Raw genomic sequence first — 17013 nt, 5'->3', positions numbered from 1 at the left:
CTCCTCCAACGGGGCGGGCACCTATGACCTCCACGTCCGGAAGGGAGACGACATCTCCTACCTCAAGATGGGCGGCGGTGGCTGGGGGAAGGTCGCCGCCGACCAGCAGCGGCAGCTTCGAGACGGCGACCACGGAGTGGTTCGACCCCACATAAATCCGAGACGGTGACGGGATGCTGTCGTACGATGGTCTCAGGCCCAGTGAGGTAGTGCATCTGACTATCCCGGATCCTGCTGACCAAGCTCCTCTTGTAGCTCGATCGGTCACACCGCCATCGCCGTCGGGGAGAGGGGGGACGACACTGCTTCGGCAGCGTGCACCTCGATCCTGTACCGTGTTTGTTATGACCCCCCCCGATGAACACACCAGTGAGGGAGGGCGAGACGATCGAGGGGTCCCGTACCACGCGGAATCGGCCCTATCCAGTGCTCAGGTGCTCAGCAGGAAGGTGGAAGCAGAAGAGAGAGCTGGGAAGTAAATGGGGAGAATGCCAGGAGAGGGGTCACTCACAGTTCATCATCTTGCAGAGCAAGGGGATCCTGAAAGGACAAGAGTGGGCAATAGGGAAGGTTAGGTGGGTAGGTAGTTACGGGAAGAAAGAAATAGCGACGATTTCTCTCTTTCGCGCGTTCGTCAAAATCCAAAACCCTTCTTGCGGGGTTGAAAAATGCGGAAAGGGGGTCGCTGCTTCGAGGTCCGCCTCGGCGGCGTCACGCACTCGGTGACCGTCGACCGGTCCGCCTCCGTGCGCGAGCTTCGCGCAGCTGCCGCGCTCGCCACGGGCGAGCCCGCCAGCGAGCTCACGCTTCTCTGTCGAGGGCAGAGGCTGGTGGACGACACTGCAGTCGCAGATGCGCTGCCTGATGGGAGAGAGCGCCTGCTTGCAATCGCACAGCCGCCACCGATGCGCCGCCGGCTCACCCTCCGCGACCTGTGTGGCGGCTGCGTGCACGGGGTGGAGCCTGAAGACGGTTGCACCGTCTCTGAGATGTGCAGGGTCGCAGAGCAGTCGCTGGGAGTCGAGCCCAACGCCAACGGGGCGCTCTTCTCGAGGCACGTCGGGCAGCTGCTGAGGCCGGAGCTGCTCCTCTCCGACTACGCCTTGCCCAACGAGTCCGAGGTCTTCCTCATCTCGCGGTCTGCGGTGGAGGCGGAGGCCAACGGCGACCGGGCTGCAGACCCCATAGCCGCTGCAGCCTCGGTCGGCGGGCCGGACCCACCCAGGCGAGCAGTCGACGCGCCGATGTGCCCGCCGCCGCCGCCTCCCACCCCGCCGCCGCCGCCTGGGGTCCCGGCAACGCTACGCACCGGCCTTCGCACGCTGCAACGGCCGTCGGGCCGGCGCTCACTCCCTCTCGCTTCCGGCGCCGCTGCACACGACGACCTATTTGAGGAGCGCTGCGCTGCGTTGGTCGAGCAGCTCGCGCTGGCTCTCCCCTCCGTGGCCGGCAAGGCGGCAGCGGGCTCCGCCGCTCCTCCCGCGGTCGAGCACACTCCCGCCGCTGAGGCCAAGCCGACCAAGCGTCGCTCCTCCGCGAGGCGGCGTGGCCGGGTGGATCCGGACGGCTGCAGCTCGGACATGCGTCCTCCTTCGGCTGCGCCGGCCGCAATGACGGCGCCCATGCGCAAGCCGCCCGCATGCCTGGAGTGCGGGCGGCGGCTGCCTACACTCACGGCGTTCGTGCAGAATGCCTGCGACTGTGGCGGCTTATTCTGCGCGGCTCACCTCTGCGCGCACGAGTGCAGCTTTGACCACCGGGCACGGCAGCGGCAGCAGATTGCCGCTGCAAATCCAAAGCTAGAGGCGAGAAAGATGGAGCCTCTCTGAGGCGAGTCGAGCCCCTCGCGGCGCACGGGCCCTCGAGGGTTATCGTTGACGCTGCGGGCAGCGGCCGAGTCTGGGCAGCGTTGCGCTGCCTCGTCGCCTCGCTCAGGATCAATAGCGTTGTGCTTGCACCACAAGGGCAGCTTGCTCATCTCCCTATTTGGGGTCAATCCTCCGAACCCTCCCTCTGCCTTTCTCCCCTCGAGAGCAACCACCACTATATCCAGTGTACGCGCAGTAGTAGACGGGTCATAGAGACGCACCTTGTATTGAGGCCGTCCTGAGATATGAGTCGCTCTCGCATCCTCATCGGCCGGTACAGTCGCGTTCGCGTCTCTCTAAACGGTCCGTAATTCTAATTTTGAGTACCTCGAACTCGTATTAATATCGATAACGAAAACGGCCCCTCCACATATAGAGCGAGCGCGGCCCGCCGCGGCCCGTCCAGGTCCACCAGCACCACAGACCCCACGTTTATATCGTAAAGAAGTCCCACATCGATTCAACTTGCGAGTTCGTAAAAAGGCTAGTACGCTAGTTCCATTTCACTCTGACACGCTAATCTTGAGAGAAAACGTCCAACACGGAGCTCGGTGTTGCTCCCAGCGCCCTCCCCCGCGCTCCCTGGACCCTGCCGGGCCATGACCGATTATCCCTAGTTAGTACAACGAGAGCTCATCTGGCTACCGCGACCGAGAGCGACCCAACTCGTCGACATCGTCCGATTCGATCCGATGATGGTGCCGCAATCAGCCTCCGGAGGCTATCGTGGGGTCGAGCCGGCAGTAGCCGTGACATGTGGTTCCACCACCCCTCGCGTAGGCTTTGCCTCTGCTCGCCACCGTCCCCAGGCTGCCTAATGGGATGGAAAGGAAGGCTGGGCGAGCGTATAGAAACGTGCTCGACCTGCGACACTTTTGTACCTCCCCAGGACGCGCAGAGGCAGCTCTGCGACCCCGCCGAGTGGACGGTTGCACACCGCGCCACCTGCTGTGTGCAGCCGTCTACTCGGCGGGGTCGCAGCTGCCTCTGGAAGGCACCGAGAGGTACGAAATAATGGCGCAAATGACCAAAATCAAGATTGTGTAACGCGAGCTGTGCCACACTGCCACTGTGAAATATGGAACTAGCCAAACGCGAAACGGCTCTACTCTGGCGTCTCTGGCGTCTATAGGACTAGGTCTGGCAGCGCACACACCCAAATATGGAAAATGCTGGGAAAATGGCGGTTACGCTTACGGCTCTAAAGGTTACGCTAGTCTAACGCATCGCTAGACGCATCGGGGTCGCCCACCGGCGCGCTCCGCGGGGGGGGGGGTCTCGCCGGAGCCCGGACACCGCGCCCGCAGGAGCGCTCTCCGGGAGGCCGGCACGTGTTTGTAGGCAACGTGTTTGGTTCGACTTCGCTCTTTGAGGAGCACCGGCCGGCCGCCTAGCTTTGTGTGCTAGCTCCCCTTTTCTAGGCCCCCTCTATGGCACCGCGTTTCATCAAACACTCCCGCCCCCCGAGCCCCCGACGAGAGTGCCGAATGATTCTTTAATTCTTTTGTGAGGAATGCTGTGTGTGAGAGAGATTTGTTTGTTGTTGTGTGTGTGCCAGCGCACGCAGCAGCACTGCAGCAGCAGCACACGCGCCAGTCCGCACCTAGACGTGCCTGTCGGCTGAGTTGATGTTTCTTTTCTGAGTTTTCTTGTAAAATCGCAAACCCTGTCAGCAGTCCTCCTCCGGGAATGGGCAACCAATTTCTTTTCTACGGAGCCGCGCGCCCCAAACGACCCAGGCGGCGAGTAGTCGACCTCGAACCTTCGACATGTAGTTGCCCGTAGTTAGCGCCCGCCCGCCCCCCCCTCTGTCGCTTCGCAAACGAAAAAACAAAATAAAACCAAGCAAAAGAGAAAGCGAGGCCAAAAAACGATTGCGTAAACGGCGTCACAAAGCCCGCCGGTTTTGATCGACAATCGCGAGATTGACCGCCGTCGACCAGAGAATCGACGGCAGCATGCAGACGATGTGCCAGCTTGCACGGCGCTCGCGCCGCGCCGGCTGGCTCATCGACCGCGCTCTCTGGCGCCGTCCGGGCCACGCGCGGCGCCTCGCGTGCCTCGCGCCACTCGCCTCGGCTGGCAGTACAGCGCCAAAGCCGCCTCGCAAACACCGCGCACAGCACCAGCATGCTGCCCACCAGGCAGCAGAGTGCTGCACCGGCGTGCAGCGGACGCTGCGGCGCTGTGGCGCCGCCTCCCCGCCCTGTCCACGGAGCAGGCGAGCGGCGGCACGGCCTTCCACCAGCTGCAGGAGGTGCGCACTTCTCAAAGGAAGCACAGGATGCTCCCGCAGTTTACGCAGCTTTGTGCAGCGCAGCGTACGGGCCACGCCACACAAAGCCGACCCTCAGTCTGGCCAAGAGGCTGTCTGCGGAAGGCCTGGCAGCGCGTACTCGCCTCCTCCGCGGCCATGCCCTCCGCCCGGGCGAGCGAGGAGCGGGGACACAACCATTTCTGGAATCCTGTGTCCCCGAAGGAAGATGAGTCGCACGAAAATTCTTCTTGAACGGTAGCACGTTGCACACAGCTGCGCCCTGCCCCTCTCGCGCCGTCTGCACAAGCCTCCCGCCTCACGGGCCGCGATGGGCAAGCAGAAGAAGGGCAAGACAAAGGCCTTCGCTGCGGTCAAGCGGATGATTTCGCCGAAGGATGCGCGCATCAAGAAGCCAGCACCGAACCCGAACCAGTTGCCGAAGCTTGAGCGGCAGCGGAAGGATGCCGAGGTTCGCAACGTGGCGCAGACGCCGGCGTCCCTCTTCTTCTCGCACAACATGTCGCTGGGTCCGCCATACCACGTGCTGATCGACACCAACTTCATCAACTTTTCGATCCAGAACAAACTCGACATCATGAAGAGCTTGATGGACTGCCTATACGCAAAGGCGCCTTCTCGCGGCTGCCATCCCCGCGCGCCTCTCCCCGCCGCCGCACGCGGCGCTCTCCTCTCCCGCTGGACCGCCTTCTCGCACCCTCCTCGTCTGCCGCTCTCTTGGCCGGCCGCAGGTCGTCCCGTGCGTCACCGAGGCGGTGATGGCGGAGCTCGAGAAGCTGGGGCCGAAGTACCGGGTGGCGCTGCGACTCGCGAAGGACCCTCGCTTCGAGCGGTGTGCGCCCGCTAGAGAGGGGGAGTGGGAGGCCCGCCCCATAGAGGCCCTCTGCACGCCTCACCTCCGCACGCTGCTCCGCCTCACCGTTCGCTGCTCCGCCTCACCTTTCGCTCCGCACGAGCCGCTCCCCTGGCTGGCTGAGGACTTCCGGCATCGGGCAGGCTGCCTGCGATGAGGCAAGGCAACGAATACGCTGACGACGACCTCGTCGAGCGGGTCACCGCGCACCGCATCTACATTGTCGCCACGTGCGCTCGCGCCCCCTCGCCTGCCCTCGCCCGCCCTCGCCCGCCCTCGCCCGCGACGGCCGGCCCCGCGTCCAGCCCGCGACCGCTTGCGCCTTGCCACTCTCAGGTGCGACCGGGACCTGAAGCGACGACTACGAAAGATCCCGGGGGTGCCCCTCATCTCGATCAAGGAGCGGAAGTACCAGGTTGAGCGCATGCCGGAAGGGCAGTTCGGCTAGCCTATATCTCGCCCTCGCGCGAGCTCCTGCGGTCCGTGAACCATGTGTTTATTCTCGTGTGTCGGAGAGTTCTTGCAGGGCGCAACCGAGCGTGGCGGTGGGTACATCTGATTGTTATAATGTGAACGCTTAAATATATCCTTCCGCCCCGCGCCCCTCACAGTGTCAGTGACACTCTGACTCTCACTCTCTCACTGACAGAGAGCCGGACACCGGGAGTCCCGGTAGAAGGTGCGCAGCGTCCCTAATCTAAAATCTCAGGATTCAGGATTGAGGCATCGCTTCAGTGAGGCCAAAGTGAGTTTATGGATGTGTGAGAACGGTACGGGACACGAGGAGTCACGCGGACCGACTCGTTGGTGACTCTGCTGCACGCCGTTTCAGATTTTTTCTCAGCGTGAGCGAGACGTGGAAGAGTGCCACCGTCGGGTAGGACGGGTCGGCCCGGAGCATCAGAGTAGCCGTCGTGGTCGCGGCGAGCAGCGCCGGCCACTCCGGCGCCGCGTCGGCAACATGGGAGCATGTCCACCGCCACTTCGCGGTCGCAGCGCTGTTTGTCGCCCAAAACGCCGCCTATCCCTCTGGCGGGCCAAAGATCGCCTCGCATGTCGATTTTGACTCGACGGGGGCATGGAGGCATCACGTCTCCATGCCCCCGTCAAGTCGGAGCCAGTCTGCGGCGACCACAGCGCTCACCGCAGGGATAGGCGAGCTTTTCAAGAGTCACGCGATTGCGCGAAATCCCACAGTGGTGGATTTTGGGGCGCTGCGCACCCCCTACGCGGGAGACCCCTGTGGCCACAGCCTGTGCGCGCCCTCCACACGCCGACACGGTTCACCCGGGCGACCGCTCCGGGGGGACAGCGCAACTCACAAGAGCTACATATATTATAGAGAGCGAGGACCCGCGAGAACAAACGAGAGCAAGAGGCAAGACCCTAGTTTCCTACTGTTTTGCAGCCGCGCACTGTACATGTACGACACAATTGCGCCGCCGGCTCGCTCGAGCTCGCCACCAGCTTGCCACCCGCGCGCGTGGTGCGGCTTGCGGCCGCAACGCGTCAAGAGAGAGTGGGATTCCACACGAGGATTCCACACGACGAGGCCAGGATACGGCATCTCTCGTCTCCTTCCTGCATGCTCCGAGACGCAGTGTTGTATCACAAAGGACGCGCGAGCGGCGCCTCGGTCACATCGCCACCTGCAACCAACGGCGCGGGCGTTGGGAGGCGTGCGCGCGTGTGGCTCGTGACGCGGCTCGTCTCTGCGCCTGTCTCGTCGTCGCCCGGCAGCCAGGTGGGGAAGGGAGGGAGGCGGTGGTGCCCTCTGCCGGAGGTGTCCATCCGCTTGCGCGTCGCGTCCTGGAGGACGAGCGAGCCCTCGTGACTCAGCTCCTACGCTCCCCCCGCCCCCACCCCCCTCTCTTCTATAGAGGCGCTCCTTGAGCCGGACAAGCGACCCCTTGCCGCCTGGGATCGTGCCCTTCAGGTAGACCAGCCTGCGGACACGGGGGCGGGCTGCTCGAGCCGCGACCCTCGGCCCCTCCCCTCCCCTGGCGCTGCTCGCCCGTGCTCCGCGTCCACGCGGTAGACCAGCAGCGAGTGCGCCGTCCGCACCTTGCCCCCCATCCGGCCGGGCATCTGCGAGCCGGCGGCGGCGGCGAGTCGGCGCAAGCACGAGCGCGGCGGGCGGGGCGGGGCGGGGCGCCTTTTTGCCGGGCATGACGCGCGTGGCGTACAGCGAGCCCGCGGCGCCGCCGAGCGAGCCTCCGCTGCGGTGAGAGAGGGAGTGGCCGTGCGAGCGCGGCTGCCCTGCAAAGCCGTACCGGCGCATCACGCCTTCGAACCCCTTCCCCTTGCTCGTCCCCTGCACGTCCACGAACTGGCCGGGCACAAAGTGGCGCGCGCAGATGGTCGTGCCTAGAGGAAGGCTCCGAGGAGATCCCACGCAAGCTTCCTCAGGCACTGTGGCGCGTGGGCTGGCCGCATGCCGACTGGCAGCTGCGCATCCTCAGAGACGCGGAACTCGCGCAAGTAGCGCTTGAGGGGCAGGCCGCGCGACTCGAACTGGCCGGCGTCGGGCCGGTTGAGCCGCTTCCGCTTCTGCCAGCCGCTGCCCAGCTGCAGGTTGAGCCCCTCTCCCTCTGAGGTCGGCACGCGCTTTGCCTGCACCACCTGCACGTCCTGCACCTCGATGATGGTGAGCGGCACCACCTTGCCGTCGGGCTGCCACGCCTGCGTCATCCCACACTTCATGCCCAACGCACCACACCTGCGCAGCCGGCGCCACTCGCGACGTGAGGAGGGAGCGTGTGCGCTTCCAGCGGGCAAAGCGCGGAGGCGTCACGCGCACCGCAGGCTGCTCTTCCCCCACACGCGGCTCGGCTGAGCGAAGCCTGCGGGCGCCGTGCAGAAGCCGCGCCTCAGGAGACGTAATGAGGCCATGGCTCTGGTGGCGTCGTGTTGTGGCCGCGCCAGACCAAGAGTCGCTGAAAAGAAAAAATGCAGCCTGAATAACATAACAATGCTCGCGCACGGCGGCATCTGACAGAGAGGAATGGAAGAACACATGCAACCACAATAACCACAACAATGCAACATCTCGCTCCCCGATAGGGCAGAAGAGGCGGGCAGCCGGGCGAGGCTCAGGGCTCGCTCGAGACGCGTGCGGTATCCTAGCCAGGGGGGGGGGGGGGGTCCGCGAGTGGCGTGCTGCTCGAGCAGTCAGCCTCCCAGCAGAGCAGTGGCAGTCCTCCTCCCTCCCGTCCGCACCGCCCCCTCCTCCGGCGCCTGCGCGGACAGGGCGGCGTCGGCGCCGCGCAGCGGCGCTCAGGCAGCGGCTCCCACGCCAGCCACAGCGCGGCGCGCTCTCCGGAGGATCTCGATCCCCTCGCGCTGCTGCCTCCCCACGTGGTCGAGAGCGTCGCGGAACTGCGGCTCGGGTGCCTTCGAGGCGGAGCCCGCGCCCGGCTTGGGTAGGCACTTTGACAGCCATCGAGGACGCGCATTCGAGGCCGAGCGCAGGGCGCTGCCGCACGGCGTGCGATCCACGCACTTCCGAACCGTTCCCTGCACCCACTTCGCCAGGGACTGCTTCGAGCTGGGCACGCCGTAGTGGGAGAGGAGCTCGCTGAGTTGCGCCTGGAAGGGCTTGGCCGCCGCCGACTTGTCGGACACCGCCCCGCCAGCGCCCGGCTCTTGCAGCCGCGTGAAGCCGCTGGCCGTCTGCTTGGCCCGGCTCGCGTGTTGCAGCAGCGCGTCGAGGTGCTCTTCCATGCCGATCGCCTTGGCGGCCTTCGCGAGCGTGGCGAGCAGCCCCCCCTCGGCTTCCAGCTGCTCCGTGCCGTATCGGTCATCGCCCGCCGCAGCCGTATCGCCACCGCTGGCCCCGCCCACCGCAGCGCCACCGCTGGCCCCGCCCACCGCAGCGCCACCGCCGGCCCAGGCCGAAGGCGTCGGGAGCGAGTCGCCTCGCCCGCGCTCAGACGCGCTCTTCCCAGCCGGCACGGCGCGCTTCGGCGGTGGCGTCGCGTACGTCTTCAACAGCGGCGCGGCCGGATCGCGACGCTGCCCCTCTCGCGGCGGGTTTGTCTTGGGAGGTGCGGCCCTCGAGCCGGCGGCGCCGGCGCCGCGCGCCGCGCACGGGGACGAGGCCGGAGCCTGGGTCGTCTTGGACACGGCGACGGCTGGCTCAATCGACGCCGCGGTCTCGGGTGGCGCTTGGCCTCGGCTCGGCGCTTCGGAGGCTGCCACAGCCTCGTCGGGGCTGGCTGCGCCGCTGCCGAGAGTGATGTGCGCATTGCTCCGCGAGCTCGTCGAGGGCTCGGAGGAGGCGTCGGAGAGATCGAGGGAGGTGTGGATGATGGTGTCGGCGACGCTCGAGCTGTTGCGAATCGCCTGAATCTTGTCGAGCCGCTCAAGCTCCTTGTCTCTGAGCCGCCCAGGCTGCACGCTCTCGACCCCTGCAAGCGGGTCGGCCGGACCGGTCTGCCCTTTGCCCTGCGAGTTGACGACCACCGCCGGCTTCTTGCGACGGACGGTGAGGGTCAACCCTAGCCCCATCGACCGCCTCTCCCCACAGCGGCGGCGGCGCGCACTGTGGAACGTCTGCGGCGTAAGGAGGGCGAAGCACACCTTCTTTGGTTAGCGCGTGACGTGAATCTTGTGAAGTTGACGGACCTGCGGTTTCCAGGAGCTTCTTCCCGTCGCAGCTCCACTTCTTTCCAGGTTGCATTCGCCCTGGCCGGTAGAGGCCCTCCCACCCCGGGATATCCCTCTCGAGGACCCTCGAGGGCTCGCCCCGCGGCTCTGCTCCAAGAGTCCCCGGGAGTGCGTGTGTGTGTGTGTGTGTGTGTGTGTGTGACTGTCTGTGTGTGTGTGTGTGTTGTGTGCCCTCTCTCTCTATACATATACAAACAAAACAAACAGGGCTCCAGGCCCCAAATGATGTGTGAGTGTTAGAGTTGTTTGGTATTGCTAAAAATCTCTCTCTCTCTCTCCTCTACAACTGCCTGCATATCTACAACCCTTTTCCTGGCTCACAAGCTAAAGATGTTCACGGTCCCTCACATCGTCGCGACAAAACGCGACACACAGACAGGCAGGAGACAGGCAGGCCAGGCTTTCGCCTGAAGGGAGGGTGCATGAAGAGCATGTATGTAGAGTGTACCTAGAGCACTGAGCTGTGAGCGCTGTAGAGCTGAAAAAGAAAGAAAGAAAACAGACAACCCAAGGGAGGGATGGGAGGACGGCACGCCGCCACCACACAGGGATTTTAGGGGAGAAGTGTGGTGCTAGCCGTCGCCCACCCTCGGGCGTCTACCACTTCCTATCTCTCTTCGCAGTTTTTCTCACCAATTCTCGCAGCGACCTTCATGCCACCTCGCGTTCTTCCCACTCTCGTCGTTCTCTCTCCTGCTGTCTCTTCCCCTGACTCATCGCTCTCCTCGGCCTCGTTCTGAGCCGCTGTCGTCTGCCGATCTCTTGCTCTCGCTGCTTCTCTCGCCTTTCTGCGTAAAACTCCGCCCTCCTCTCCGCGTATTTTGGTCCCTCGAGTTTATCGCTGTAGAGCTGTAGATGTAACGCGGCCAAAGGATATCCACCTAGGTAGGTAGGTAGAAAGGTGAAGAACAGCCAGGCTCGGACTGGACACCAATGAGAACATAGCCAGGGGTTTTCTTCAGACAGTGTCCTTGATTCAGTCGATTGGAAGCGAACGCCTTTGATGCGGGAACTCTCGATCGAGGTCGGCGCCGACCGCGGTGCTGCGGCCTCCCTCATCGGCAGTGGGGACGCCGTCTCGGGCTACGCCGTTAAGCAAACACGCACACGGCCAGTGTGTGAGCCGCAGGCGGGAGCCGCGGGCAACTTCTGCTCGCCTTTGCCTAGCCCGGTCCACAAAAAGGTGGCCGCAGGGGACGGTGTCGCCGCGACGGCAGCAGCCAAAGGCAACGCCGGGGAGGTGCGCATCTAGTCAGCTATCGGCGAGAGGGTGTTTGTCCCACACGACGACAGACGGCAAGCTCCAAGCAGAGTCTCGCGCGCGCCGGGGGTCCCTGCTGCCTCCCTGCCGCCACCGCGGCCACCCCGGCGCGAGTGCCCGTGTGCGTACGTTGCCGCAGGCGCCGGACGCCCACCGCGGCGTGGGCTTTCTTGCGGCCTCGGTCGGCGAGCACCCCGAGGCGTCGGCGGAGCCGCAGCAGGAGACGAACGTGCTCCGCCAACTCGAGGCCTTCAAGGTGCCGCCCTCTCGCCGCTCCCGCCTCCTCCCCCTCGCCTCCTCCCCTCGCCCCCATCGCCGCGCCGTCCCCACAGGCGCAGGTGGCCGCGACGGCAAACGAGCGGCAGGCAGTCTTCGGGGGCAGCAGCAGCGGCGAGGAGGCGACGGCCGACCCTGCGGGCTCGAGCGGCCTGCCCTCCCTGCTGCCCTCGCCGGCCATCCTCCCGCTCGAGAGCCCGGACAAGGACCTCGACGGCGACCTCGAGGCCCTCCGCCTCCCGCAGCAAGCGGGCCTCGGCCAAGAGGGGGCGGCGCTGCCCTTCAGCGACGACCAAGACGACAACGGGTCGGCGCCGAGGCCTCGGCGGGCGGGGCGAGGCGGCGGGCGGGGCTGGGGCGGAGGGCGCAGCTTACGCAGCGACAGCAGCCGCGTGCCCTCTTGGACGGTCGAGGAGGACCTCGTCATCCTTCAGATGGTTCAGCAGTCCGGCAAGCGCTGGTCGGCGATCGCCAAGCGCGCCTCCGCTGTAGAGGGCTATAGGTAGAAGAGGGCGAGGGGGGCGTGTTGTCGCCGTGCGGGACAAGACTGTGTGTCGCCACAGGCGGTAGAGAGAGCCGCACCGCTCCCCGCGACGACGCGCAGGTGCCTCCCCGGCCGGACGGACAACGGCGTGCGCAACCGCTGGACTCGCATGGAGCGAGCACTGGAGATGCGAGAGGAGAACCAGTCGAAGGGTGTGCGTGCCCCGCGCCTTCCGCTGGCTCTCCGCAGCGCCGCGCTTCCCCCCCCCCCCCCCCCCCCTCCAGGCATCCTCGGCTACCGCTGCCGCCGGTGCGGCCAGCCCAAGCGCGGCCACGTCTGCCCCGCCCTCTCGAGCGAGGCGGTCGAGGGCGAGGAGGCGCTCGTCCGAAAGGGCGCCGAACTCGGCGCGTACGCGACGCAGCGCATCAAGGAGGCGGCGGCGCGGCCCGTGGCACCGCCGCAGAGCCGGCCCAAGCAGCGGGCGCGCCCGCAGCAGACGCCTCAGCAGGGCCGCCCGCAAGGGGACCAGCTGTGGCAAGGCCCTCCTCCGGCTACTACGGGGCCGTCCTGGGGCGCGCAGAGGGCAGCTGCGGTCGCGGGGGGCCAGCCCTTCTGGGCGCAGCACCTTCCCGCCGGGGACGGCGCCCTGTCTCTCTCTGCGTTCGGCCGAGAGCCGCCGGGCGTCAGCGCCTTCCCGAGGCTCCCGAGGCCGCAGGAACAGGGCGGCGCCTACCCGCCTGTGGCAGGAGTCGGGATGGCAGGGGCCGGGATGGCAGGGGCAGGCGTCGGGACAGGAGCAGGGCCGCCTCCGCTGGTGGCGTATGCAGGGGCGGGCGGCTACTACTACGCAGGCGCAGGGTACACCGCAGGGTACTACGGCGCCGCGTACGACGGCCACCCCTCGCAAGGGTACCCCCCCTCGCAAGGGTACCCCCCCTCGCAAGGGTACCCGCCGCAGGCGCCGTGCCCTGCGGCCATGCCTCCCGCGAACGGCGGCGAGGGCTGGAGCGGAGCCGGCCAGGGCCAGGCAGGCGGCGGCGAGAGCGGCTACCCTCCCGCCGCCGCTCTCCCGCCAGGCTCTGCTCCAGCCTACTTCACGCTCCCGCCGCCTCCGCGGCCGCAGCTCAAGACCGGCCTCTCCGCCACCCTCAGCAGCATCGGCCTCGGCCAAGACTGCATGGACCCTGCCTTCGCGCCGGCCGCGCCGCCGGCCGCGGCAGCGCCCGACGCCGGCCCGCCCACCGACCAGTTCGACTTTGAGTTCCGCGAGCTGCAGCAGGCGCGCGCCGGCCTGGCCCTCACCCCGCAGCAGCGACACCCTCCACTCCCGGTGTCCGTGTGGACACGTCCGTGACACGTCCGTGACACGCGTCCCGCAGGCGAACGACCGGCCGACCGCCGCGCCGCTGCACCCTCACGCCGCGCACGCCGCCGGCCTTGCGCGCGGTGCCCACCCCGCCATGGCCCACGCCGCCATGCCACAGCACGTGGGCGCACCCGTCTACGCCGGCGGCTTCTACCCGCACCCCTACCCCAACCACCACTACCTCGACCCTTCCGCGACGCCGACGGCGGGCGCAAAAGGCGATGGCGCGAGCCTGGGCGCGAGCCCGCGGCAGCTGGCCAGCCCGCAGCTGCTGCCGAGCCCCTGCTCACACGACCTCAGCTGGCAGGAGATCGAGTCCGACCTGTGCGCTGGAGCCGCCGTGTGAGCCCTCTCCTCTCTGAGAGACTCGTCTCTCGCAAAGCCCGGGCGAGGAGTCGCGATGACCCGCCGTCGTTTCTCGAGGAGCAAGTTGGGCGGACCGATCGGTGCCGGTGACAGTGCGGCGTGGATCATGAGACATGACGTAATCGGTTGTGTGAGAACCTGTGAGTGAGACGCGTCAAGTGAGGCCGTTGGCCGCTTGTGGCCTGCCGTGCCCCGTGCGATCAGTGACAGTGTAAAGCCGTGCCGTGCGTGTACACTTTGCTTCCCGCAATATTTGTCAATTTGTGTTTGTCGATGTCGTCGTGTGTGTTACGGCTTACGCAGTACGGCTTTACGCGCGGGGGCGCGCTTAAGCCGTACATACGGAAATTGGATTATGGTGCAAGGTGCCTGCGCGAGGCACCAGGCAGCGAGACAGCAGCGGACACAGACACGGAGAGGTGAGAGAGAAACATCTCGCACACTGACTCTGTGGGGACTGTGGGGCCGTAGCACACACGCGCACACATGTTGCTAGCATGTGCACGTGCTGGTCCCACGAGTTGCTCTCTCTTACTCAGCGGCCCGTGAATTGGGGGTACGAGCCCGCGCTGTACAGGTAATTGTAAGCGGCCGGGCTCGCTGCGGGCGCTGCCGCGGGCGTGGCTGCGGGCGCTGCTGCGGGCGTTGCTGCAGGTGTGGCTGCGGGCGCGGTCGTGGTGGGTGCGCCGCCGTAGACGTAGGCGTACGGCGGGGGTGGCGGGCGCGTGACCACGCGCACGCCTCCGGGGCCGTAGCCGGGACGAGTCTGCGCTGCGGCCGCGGGCGCTGGCGGGGCGTACTGGAAAAAGAGGCCGGGCGGCAGCTCCGGCTCCTCGGGCGGCGGGGGCGGCGGCGGCAGCACGACCGTGGCGAGGACGTACGGTGCGGAGATTGCGCCTGTGAAGTCGCACGTCTCGAGGCCCGAAGCGCGGATCCAGTTTGTGCCCGTGAGGTCCGCCTCCTTGAAGGAGGTGAAGGAGAAGACGGTGCCGACGAAGGTTGCACCGCGCAAGTTGCTCTTCGAGAAGTCGGCGTACATCAGGCTCGCATACTCGAAGCGCGCCCCCGGCGCCTGCAGCGTCTCCATCTCGGCATTGTTGAGCATGGCGCGGGCGAAGTTGGCGTTCGCGGCGAGCGCGCCCTTGAGAACGGCGGAGCCTGTGCGGCCACGTCACTGGGACGCGTCAGGGACGTGTCTGTGTGGGAGATGTCGCGCCCGTCGAGGCCGCACGGCGCCGGCGGTCGCGTTGACGAAGGAGGCGTCCGTGAGTGTGGCCCCCTCCATCAGCGCCTGCGTCAGGTCCGAGCCGTCGAAGGTCGCGCCCTTCAGGTTCGTCGACTTGAGGCTCGCGTACCTGTGCATGGAGCCATGTGGGCATGGAGCCATGGGCATGGAGCATGCTCCTGTGTCACCGACCCGACTGGGTGAGGATTAGGGTTAGGGTTAGGGTTAGGGTTAGTGGAGCTCGCTCCTGTGTCACCGACTCGACTGGGTGAGGAGCCCGTGCACCCCCCCCCCCCCCCTCCCCCCCGAGGGCCCGCGAGGTCGTCGCGTGCCGGCAGGTTGCGTTGGTCAGGTCGGCGTCGCGCATCTGCGCGTAGTCCAGCTTCGCGTACGTCAGGTCCGCTCGCACCTAGGGTTAGGGTTAGGGTTAGGGTTAGGGTTAGGGTAGTCCAGCTTCGCGTACGTCAGGTCCGCTCGCACCAGCGCCAGCTGGTCCGCGACGCCGTGCTCGAAGTTGGCGAGGTAGAGGCTCTGCCCGGTAAAGTCGCAGCGGCGCAGGTCCTTGTACGGGCTGACGGTGCAATCGGCGCTGTGCGAGCCCGCGCCCGTGCCCGTGCTGCCGATCGCGGTGCCGTAGCGACGCGCGGTCGGGAAGCGACTCGCAGAGGCGGGCGAGGCAGAGGCGGGCGAGGCAGAGGCGGGCGAGGCTAAGGCGCCCAGCGTCCCGCCGGGCGCAGCGATGCCGCCGCCGATCGCAGCGACGCTGCCCGACCCGACGCCGCCGCCCGACGCGCCCTGCCATCCCGCCGCCCCTCCGCCAGTCTGGACTCCTTGGTGCGACCAAGCCACCGGCAGAACTTGAGGCAGAACTTGAGGTGGCCGGGGCGCGTTGCCCGGCATGCCGGGGGCCGGAGGCGGCGGCGGCGGCGGCGGGGCAGGCGGCGGCGGTGGCGCTACCAGCGGCGACGGCGCCGAGAGCGGAGGCGGCACGAGAGCGCTGCTGGTGGCGGCGGCCGTGCTGCCTCCTCCCTGGCTGCTGCTGCCTCCCCAGTGCACGCGAGCCGGCGGCGTGTCCTTGACGAAGCAGGTGTAGGACGGCATCGGCAGCGCGTGCGTCGGGAGGATTCGGTGGAGCTCGCATCGCATATAGCCTGTGGCGGAGCCGTACTCAAAAGCCTCGCACCAGCGGTGGCTGTCGCACAGCCGTTTGCACTCCGCAATCTCGACGCGCCACTTCTCGTCGAAGTGGCCGGGCAGCGAGTTGGCGAGGCTCCCGACGCGGCAGGCGCCGTGGCCTTCGATGTACGAGCCCGTCCACAGGGGAGTCGACGACATATTCGAGAGCTGTGTCGACACGCCGTGCACGGCGTCTTTGAGAAGAAAAAGTGCGCGGCTCAGTCCATCGACCAAAAGCGCATGTCTTGAAGGTCCGATACTGGAAGCCCATCGCACCTCTTGAGCGACACTACGTTTCCGCAGCTGGGGATTCTCCGGGTACCCCTCTTTGTACCCGTGCTGGCCGGATTCTCCTCCGAACAACTCAAGTTCGATCGGCCCCAGTCTCGAACTGGCAGCCACTATCTCACCGGAGGTACCATGTCTCCGAGGAGGCAACCGGCCAAAAGCGCATGTCTTGAAGGTCCGATACTGGAAGCCCATATACGATATAGGCACCTTACACGCTCGCTAGGCTGCGGCCTACTTCCAGCAGGGCGGTCTGGGAACGCTCACGTGGAACCCTCGATCGAACACGAGGTGGAGCGCCTGCCCGCGGTGGTTGGGACGGCGGTTTTAGCGCCGACCCGCGTCCTCGAAATTCTTTTCCTCGGCTGTGTGTGTGCCAGTCCGCGCCAGTCTGTGCCCTTGTCGTGCCAGTGTGCTGTGAGAGAGGCTTGTATCTTAAGAATTCTTTTCCTCTCGACGGCGGCAACTTGCTTAGTGTGCGGTGAGTGCTCGCTGCCGTTGTTTCGCTGAAGAGTTGAGCAGGTCCGGCCCGCAAACGGGCGCCGAAAGGCGCGTCGTCATGCCGCTCGACAAAGTGCAGCACGTTCGTGACGACGTCAATGCTTCGTCCCTGCGCTTCGGCGGCGGCGGACACACTCGGCCACCTGTTTCCATGGTACCGCCGCCTGGAGTAGAATATCTGCCCCTTATGGCCGCCTGCCCATTACGCCGCCACACCACGCGCACTCTCGGCCGGCCGCCGCCGATCGTGGCCGACCCCGCGTTCATGACGACTCGTTCCACAAAACACGCACATATCCCTGCGGGCTGCGGCGGGCCGAACCGCCATCTCTCTCCTGCCCGCCCTCGACCCGCCGCCATAGAAATCACCGCTCACCGTTCGCTGCGAGAATCAGGTGAGCGGACG

At 66.4% G+C, this 17013-nt stretch overlaps 6 protein-coding genes across 6 annotated transcripts; 3 read left to right on the top strand and 3 right to left on the bottom strand.

Annotated features, from left to right (window-relative positions):
• Window positions 1-668: 668 nt before the first annotated feature.
• EMIHUDRAFT_121170 (hypothetical protein) lies at window positions 669-1829 on the top strand (the record flags this gene model as incomplete). The annotated part of the gene is made up of 1 exon (XM_005759229.1): window positions 669-1829. One exon carries the CDS (start codon window positions 669-671, stop codon window positions 1827-1829), a length of 1161 nt encoding a protein of 386 aa, XP_005759286.1.
• A 2624-nt stretch (window positions 1830-4453) lies between these two features.
• EMIHUDRAFT_121169 (hypothetical protein) lies at window positions 4454-5444 on the top strand (the record flags this gene model as incomplete). The annotated part of the gene is made up of 4 exons (XM_005759228.1): window positions 4454-4882; window positions 4917-4975; window positions 5140-5226; window positions 5333-5444. 4 exons carry the CDS (start codon window positions 4454-4456, stop codon window positions 5442-5444), a joined length of 687 nt encoding a protein of 228 aa, XP_005759285.1.
• Window positions 5445-6314: 870 nt separating this feature from the next.
• EMIHUDRAFT_446442 (mitochondrial ribosomal protein L3) lies at window positions 6315-7913 on the bottom strand. Its single transcript, XM_005759227.1, has 7 exons — window positions 7797-7913; window positions 7435-7715; window positions 7152-7363; window positions 7011-7084; window positions 6885-6942; window positions 6715-6805; window positions 6315-6645 (listed from the first exon to the last, which is right to left on the bottom strand). The coding sequence occupies exons 1-7, from the start codon at window positions 7886-7888 to the stop codon at window positions 6605-6607; spliced, it is 849 nt and encodes a 282-aa protein (XP_005759284.1). The 5' UTR covers window positions 7889-7913; the 3' UTR covers window positions 6315-6604.
• Window positions 7914-8272: 359 nt separating this feature from the next.
• On the bottom strand, window positions 8273-9677 carry EMIHUDRAFT_249641 (hypothetical protein; the record flags this gene model as incomplete). The annotated part of the gene is made up of 3 exons (XM_005759226.1): window positions 8273-8737; window positions 9197-9495; window positions 9623-9677. 3 exons carry the CDS (start codon window positions 9675-9677, stop codon window positions 8273-8275), a joined length of 819 nt encoding a protein of 272 aa, XP_005759283.1.
• A 2176-nt stretch (window positions 9678-11853) lies between these two features.
• EMIHUDRAFT_446440 (hypothetical protein) lies at window positions 11854-13717 on the top strand (the record flags this gene model as incomplete). The annotated part of the gene is made up of 3 exons (XM_005759225.1): window positions 11854-11897; window positions 11970-12964; window positions 13065-13717. Coding segments are annotated over 3 exons (1372 nt in total), but the record flags the coding sequence as incomplete, so codon positions are not given.
• Window positions 13715-16301, bottom strand: EMIHUDRAFT_460069 (hypothetical protein; the record flags this gene model as incomplete). The annotated part of the gene is made up of 6 exons (XM_005759224.1): window positions 13715-14575; window positions 14654-14772; window positions 15106-15258; window positions 15405-15511; window positions 15699-15986; window positions 16095-16301. 6 exons carry the CDS (start codon window positions 16299-16301, stop codon window positions 13953-13955), a joined length of 1497 nt encoding a protein of 498 aa, XP_005759281.1. The 3' UTR covers window positions 13715-13952.
• Between the last annotated feature and the right edge of the window lie 712 nt (window positions 16302-17013).

Source organism: Emiliania huxleyi (genome assembly GCF_000372725.1).
Source record: "Emiliania huxleyi CCMP1516 unplaced genomic scaffold EMIHUscaffold_805, whole genome shotgun sequence".
In the NCBI taxonomy this organism is placed as follows: Eukaryota; Haptophyta; order Isochrysidales; family Noelaerhabdaceae; genus Emiliania; species Emiliania huxleyi.
This window is presented reverse-complemented; position numbering and strand designations above follow the sequence as displayed.